Source organism: Mus musculus, chromosome 11 (genome assembly GCF_000001635.26).
Source record: "Mus musculus strain C57BL/6J chromosome 11, GRCm38.p6 C57BL/6J".
In the NCBI taxonomy this organism is placed as follows: Eukaryota; Metazoa; Chordata; class Mammalia; order Rodentia; family Muridae; genus Mus; species Mus musculus.
Window position 1 is genome coordinate 107,791,056 of NC_000077.6, and position 6,985 is coordinate 107,798,040.

Below are 6,985 nucleotides of genomic sequence, written 5' to 3' on the forward strand. Positions count from 1 at the left end.
GCACTTGAGACACTTATACACAGCGTGCTGCAGTAGTCTGGTTTAGCCAAATGTTTCCTCTTTTCCACTCCTCCTCTTAATTTAGATGTCATGCTTGTGTGTGTGTGTGGTGCAAGTGTCATGTGTGTGTGCAGATGTCATGTGTGTGTGGGGGGGTGCCAGTGTCATGTGTGTGTGCAGATGTCATGTGTGTATGCAGATGTCATGTGTGTGTGTACAGATGTGTGTGGGGTGCAGCTGTCATGTGTGTGTGGAGGTGCAGATGTCATGTGTGTGTGTGTGTGGTGCAGATGCCATGTGTGTATGTGGTGCAGATGCCGTGTGTGTGTGTGTGTGTGTGTGTGTGTGTGTGTGTGTGTAGATGCAGATGTGATGTGGGGGGTGCAGATGTCATGTGTGTGGAGATGCAGATGCCATGTGTGTGTATGGAGGTGCAGATGTCATGTGTGTGTGGAGGTGCAGATGTCATGTGTGTGGAGGTGCAGATGTCATGTATGTGGGGGGTGCAGATGTCATGTATGTTGGGGGTGCAGATGTCATGTATGTTGGGGGTGCAGATGTCATGTGTGTGTGGAGGTGCAGATGTCATGTGTGTGGAGGTGCAGATGTCATGCATGTGGGGGGTGCAGATGTCATGTATGTGGGGGTGCAGATGACATGTGTGTGGAGGTGCAGATGTCATGTGTGTGAGGTGCAGATGTCATGCATGTGGGGGGTGCAGATGTCATGTATGTGGGGGGTGCAGATGACATGTGTGTGGAGGTGCAGATGTCATGTGTGTGTGGGGTGCAGATGTCATGCTTATGTGTTTGTGGGGGGTTCTAGAAAACAGGAAGAAATAGTTCATTTTACCCACAAAAGCCAATAAAGTAGCAGTAACCCTCCAAAACACTTCTTGGTGTCCCTAGGGAGTGGCCAGAGGCTAACTGTTCTGTCCTGGTCTCAGTCCCTGGCCACGTGCTGGCCTGCGTCACAGGGGGCATCAGTGGCTCTGGGAGCTGTCTGCCTCCTTGCTGTGTTATGAGAAAAGCTGGCAGTTCCCGCCCAGTTATGGATCTGAGCATTGGACAAAGAATCTTGAACCAACTCTCACAGCCTTGAGTCTCGGGGGGATGCTCTGGTCCTGGTACACCCAGTAGGTACAGCCTGCTCATTCCTCAGAACCCCCCAAGCTTTGGGGAATAACAGAGGCAGCCCAGTTCTTTCCGTGAAGTCCCCCAGATGGCTCCCTCTGCCAGGCGAGCCAGCTGCCCTGATCAGCCCGGGGCTCTCTTGATGAACAGTGAGTTCAAACGGCTCGAGGCAGCTGGCAAGATGCTAAGTGCAGCATCAATCCTAATTAGGATGAGGGATTAATAAAGAAGGCATTGGAGTCACCATGCAGGCCAGGCTTGCCTGCGCTCAAGTTTCCCTTGGGAAACGGGAAGGTCCAAGCTCCGTGGGTTTCTTGGGATGGGGGTGGGAGGTGGCATCCAGTGGAGCCTGTGAGGCAGAACTCACACAGCTCTGCAGCCCTTGCTCTCTAACTCAGGTGCGGTGGCAGGTAGTGACGTGGGTACATTCTCCAGATGAGAAGTGTAGGTGTTCACGATCTGAGCAACTGCATGCCCAAAAATTATGTTTTTTTTTCAGAAGAAAAGGGGGGTGTCATCGTGGGCCCACCACTTCCTTTGTGAGGCGTTCTTTCCCCCTTAACTATTGATCTCACAACTCTGTCATCTACAAACCGCTCAGAGCTAGCATAAAACTCCAAAGTGCAGAAGCAGTCCTGATCTGGACTCGGAATTGGAGGACAGAGATGGACAGGAGCCCAGGGTCTGGCGGGGACAGTGGGGGGGGGGGTATCACTAAGTCAAACCTCACAATGCCTCCTTTCATATGATTCAAAACGCGTCCAGGAAGGGCTATCTTTCTAAGAGCTGGCCCTCCTGTGGCATCCCACCACACTTAAGTAGCTGAAGGGAGGAGAGGAGGGAAGAATTTCCTCAATTTCCCAGGGGCGGAGTGCACACGAGAAATGGTGACGGAAAGAAAGTCGAAACACTACGCAAGGATTTTTGAGAAATTAAAGCAATGATCGCCAGTTCCCCTGATCTGTCCCCAGTGTCAGAGACCAACCAGCCGATCTGACTACAACCTGGCAGAACCAGACCGCCCCTCCGTAGACACCTGTTAGTTCGAGTTTCCGTTGGGCATGAGGGCGCCAGGAGGGCTAAGAAGCCTAATGCATTTCCGGCGTCGGAGGTTTCTGCCTCGCGCTCCTAGAAGCTGTCCCCACAGTCCAAGGGACTCAATCCCTATCTCTAGATGCATTTCAACCGAAGCACACCTCTCAAGTCTCTGTATACTAGGGGGGTCACAGAGCCCCGCCCTGCCCTAACAGCGACCACGCCCCTCCCAGCCCACTCTTGGTCCGCTGTTGACTCTCCTCTCCCCAGTTTGGTTCCTACGGAGGTCTCTTGCCGACTTCGTGCTGAGGGGCAGTGACCCAGGGCTTGCTGCCTCAGTTACGGGAGACGCGGCGCGGTTCCCCTCTTGTACCCATCGCGCAGAGAGGAGTGAGTCTGTGGTGTCAGGGATCAAGAGAAGGCCGGCCGGCTGGAGCTACCTGGCTCCCCCAGAACCGCTTGGGGCCCAACCTGTACCCCGCCCTTACCCTCTCAGTTGGGGGCTTGGAGTGAGCGCCTAGCTGCCCCGGGGCTCCCCGCCCCCGGCCGGCCCCGCCCCAGGATGGCCAGTTCCCATAGCAATCGCACAGACACCGGTTGCCAAGCAACCCCTCCCCCTCCTCCCGCGTCCGCTTTCCCCCCAACCCTAGACTCCTCCCGCCCCCACGCCAGCCTCCACCTCCCCCAGGGGCGCCGGCGAGGCCCCTGGGGATCGCTCCGCTCTCGGGTTGCGCGCGCGTGCGTGAGTTTCTGTGTGTTTCATTGTGTCTGTGCGCGAGGGGGTGTGCGCGTGCGAGCCGAGAGTTTGTGGGATCGGTGTGTTGGGGAGGTCCCCAGCCTAGAGGGACCCGAGGCTGCTGCGCCCGTGTCCACTCGGGAACCCACCCTCCCAGCTTTAGGTTCTTTGTGTCTCGCGTGGAGCCAGCGCCGCGCCCACCCCTCCCCCGGCCCACTCCCCGGGGCAATGTGTGCGTGTGCATGTGTGCGTGTTATGTGTGTGCGTTGGGGGTAGGGGTCCTACCTTCGATGCAACACACCCGCCACAGTCCCGAATGGGTGAGGTCGCCGCGAGCGCGGCGGGGCGGGGGCCCGTCGTCCATGGTCAGGTTGGTGCCGTTGCAGATGTGCGCGCTGGAGTACAGCCAGTAGTCGGTGCCGATGGCGATGGCCATGAGCGAGAAGGCGGCGAAGGCTCCGGCCGTGGTCAGCAGCATCTGCAGCCCGCGGTCGCATCGCACCATGGTGGGCGCCTCATAGTCCGCCGCCCGCCGGCCCGGCCCGCCGCGCCCGCCCGCCCTCCTCCCTCGGCGCGCGGCTCCGGGGGCTCCAGGGGCTGGGGGGCCGAGGGCCGGGGGGCGGCGCCGCGCTGCGCGCTCCGACCCCGCGCCCCGGGCGTGCCTGCGCTCCGGCTGCGCGGGGCTCAAACTCCGAGGCGCGGCGGCGAGTGAGGGCTGCGCGGGCTACGCGGGCCGCCGGGCGGGCTGGCGGCGGCGGCAGCGGCGGCGGTGGCGGCCGGGGGCTCCTCCCTCTCGGCCCGCCCTCCCCTCCGCTCTTGGCCCGCGCCCTCCGCGCCTCCACCCACCGCCCGCCGCCCGGCGCGCTCTCTCGGCGCCGCCCCTCCGCCTCTGGCCCCGCGCTCGCTCTCCCACGGCCGGGATTTTCCCTCCCCTCTCTCCCCTCCCTGCGCTCACGCGCGCTCTCTTTTCTCTCCCAGGCTTCATTCACATTATCAGAGCGAAGGAAGCCGAGGGAAAGAAAGATTGGTTCCCTGGAAGGACCCCGGGGAAGCTGCGTCTCCAGTCACCTCTCTTTCCAACCCGGGACAGCCAGGATCTCCTTAGTCCCCAGGATTCTGTATCCCATTCTGTGGGATGGAGATTGCGTCCCCTTTCCTTCTTTCCCCACGGCCTTATGGCTGTACCTGGTTATGAAGGTCTAGGCAGGGATGTACTGTGAGACTCCTCGCGTTTCCAAAGGGCCCAGATGTGGGTCACAGACGGGAGACATTCTTTATGGGCCAAGCCAGATGAAGATCACCTCCATTTCAACCGAAGCAAGCCAAGGGGTTCTAGCAGGCACTGGGGAGCTCTGGACTTCTTCGAAGGGGGACTGAGGATGTGACACACTACAGTCACACTTCTGATAGTCCATTGCTGATAGAGGCAGGAACACCAGCAACTACATTGTAGCCTCCAGCTGTTTCTTCTCCCTGTCCTTCTCTGAACCTTTACTTTTTCTCCGGTTGGCTCTTCCTCAGCCTAACCGGCTCTTCCTCACCTCCCCTTAACCTTGTCAGACTCTGCCTCGGGGCCTCTGGCCTCTTCCCTTAATTGCTTTTGGTGCTGGCAGGGTCCCAAGCTGGATACACTCCGAGCTCCTTGGAGCCAGGCTCCTTCCTTGCCACCCAGTTCCCCTCCTCCCCTGCAGGAGGCCTGAAACCCACGGGGGGGGGGGGAACTCAGGCCATTTCTTACACCCTTGTCCCTGTTGCATCCTCGAGGGTTGTTCTGTGGGCTGCTGTTCTGACCCCCTGGGATTGAAAGAGACACATGGAAAGCTGCTGCCCTTGCAATTTTACCTCCCGGGCCACTTTCCCAGCTTTCCTCAGAGAAAATAAATGAATGACCCCAGCCTCAGAGCACTCACTGTTCTTCCTCTCTGGAGAGTGTGAGCTCCCCCCTCGTATATAGCCGTGTGTGGTAGCAATGTGCAAATGTTTGCCCTGGGAAAAATTATCTTTTGCTGGGAGAAGGGAATATAAACAAATAGAAAAAAAAAACCAGAATAATAAAATGTGAGGGCCAGGCTGACTAGCCCAATCAGCGTTGCTGGCCTTTTCCTCTGCCTTTGGGGGGTGTCTGTTCTGCTTTCCAAAGTTTCAAAGGACGAGAGTTATTGCTTTTCTTCCCTTAAAAAAAATCACTGTCATCTAGGGCTGTATTGTCTACCCAGCAGGTGCCTGATATCCGGCTGAATGGACCAGAAGGCATGTGATGGTTTCTCCTGTTTCAGGGCAAGGCTGCTCACCTCTGTCTCCAGGAGCCTCCAAGATGAACTCAAGGTTCTGTGCTCTGAGAGATTTTTGATTTTTGGGGGGGGAGTCAGCCAGTCTTTGTTTCAGAGGTAATCCTTAACAGTGGGCCAACACAAACAAACCTGGTGTCCTGACTGCTGAGGAAATGAGGTGGAACACGCCGCGCCCCGACCCCCTCCCACCCCCCTTCCCACCCCCCCCACCCCCCCACACCTCGCAGCTGGAAGCTCCTCTGTGCTCCTCAGAGTTCCATGAAGCAAGGTGTGAAAACCCACATCCGGGTTAGCCAGGTGCTGGGTTACACAGAAACATCCTCTGGCCTGCACTAGTTAGAGCTTTCTCCTAGGATCTTGGAAGAAACCAATGCAGTAACCTAATTCATCTTCCAGGGGGTGGGTGGGGAGTAGATTTCCCCTCATGCCTTCTTAGGTAACTGTGAGATAATATCCAAGCAAGCAACCCCGAGTCACACAGGAGGTAGGACAGACGTCTTCAGCTCTAGGAAGCAAGTTGGACCAGCTTTTGTACTGTACCCACAGAGGGGCTTGGAGTGTCTTGGAGAGATCTAGAGATGGGACCTGGGCTTAAGATCATTACCACCTTGGTAGTGAACAGCTTGATTTGGACAAGCCATGACTACCTGGGAGGGAGATTCTTCTCTGGTATGCCTTTCAGATTTGCTTTGCAGGTCTCAGCCTTGGACACACATGCGCTGGACAGTTATTTGTGAATTAGTGGCAAATGCCACTTCTCTCTTGGAGACAGAGATTAGGATGCACTCTGGGCACATAGAGGGCATTCTGTGAGTTCTCACTATTGCCCCTCCACACCTCAAAACACCTGGATATGAGTCAAGGTGAAGAGAAGAAGTGGAGAAGCTTGCTGAAGTGGAGAAGCTTGCTGAAGCTTTCACCCTAGGTCAGATTGCAGCTCCGCTCCTGGAGACTGTTGTTATTTCCTGTTCTTTTGAGAGGACCCTGATGGGGGCTTGCTGGTTTGCCTATCTGTTGGTGATCACCCAACCTGCAGCCACACTTGGACCTGAGCTTATGTGGGTGTAGACTGTGGAGTCAAATAAGGACTTGACCGCCGGCAAAGAAGCTGGAGCAAACTCAGGGCTGTCTGAGGCCGTTCATCATGCCTGGGTGAGCACAATTGAAATCTGGAAATTTCTGCTCAGCTAGATTCAAGACTTCTAAATGGCTGAGTTTTGCTGCCTAGGGACCCTAGAGTTTGCAGTGTCCCCTGGGTTGCTTCCAGACCTGGGAGAAGGATGCATCCAACCCTTGCTTGGGAGAAGATTGTGGACTAGCGTTATTCTAGAGAGATAGGGCACTTGGTGTTTCTTCCAGGGAGCCACCTAGGACAAAGTGTATAGTGACTACATATTTTATTGCCACCCTGTATGGCCAAAGAGGTGGGGCGTGAGACCGTCAGTTAAAGCCATTCTCCAAAACCATTTCCCTCCCAATTCCGAGGGGTTCTTTCCTCATTGGTTCTTTCTGGTAATTGCTTCAAATCTTCACTTTCCACAAGCTGTGAAGATGGAACCATCATGAGTGAAATTCTCACAGTCTCAGATCCAAGGATCAGCGAGCGGCCATGCCAGGCAGTTAGCGAGGAGGGAGAGGAATACAGGACTAGGCTGCTCGTGCTCCATAATACGCGTGTCAGAGCACGAATGCCAAGGTAACTGGCCTGGCAGAGCAGGGCTACCTCTGCAGCTGGAGGAGGAGAGGCCCCACCACCCACCAGGGATGCAGACACCGTGGGTGGTGTCTCC

The 6,985-nt window shown here is 56.4% G+C and overlaps 1 protein-coding gene and 1 long non-coding RNA gene across 2 annotated transcripts in view; one reads left to right on the forward strand and one right to left on the reverse strand.

Annotated features, from left to right (window-relative positions):
* Cacng4 (calcium channel, voltage-dependent, gamma subunit 4) overlaps positions 1-3,651 on the reverse strand; it is a 62,350-nt gene extending 58,699 nt beyond the window's left edge. The window contains exon 1 of the mRNA NM_019431.4: positions 3,190-3,651. Coding sequence (NP_062304.1) covers positions 3,190-3,409 — 220 coding nt within the window. The 5' untranslated portion in view covers positions 3,410-3,651. The remainder of the gene's footprint in view (positions 1-3,189) is intronic.
* On the forward strand, positions 2,817-4,798 carry Gm11650 (predicted gene 11650). The gene is made up of 2 exons (NR_165828.1): positions 2,817-2,910; positions 3,883-4,798. It is a non-coding gene; the product is annotated as a predicted gene 11650 (long non-coding RNA).
* The last annotated feature ends 2,187 nt before the right edge of the window (positions 4,799-6,985 follow it).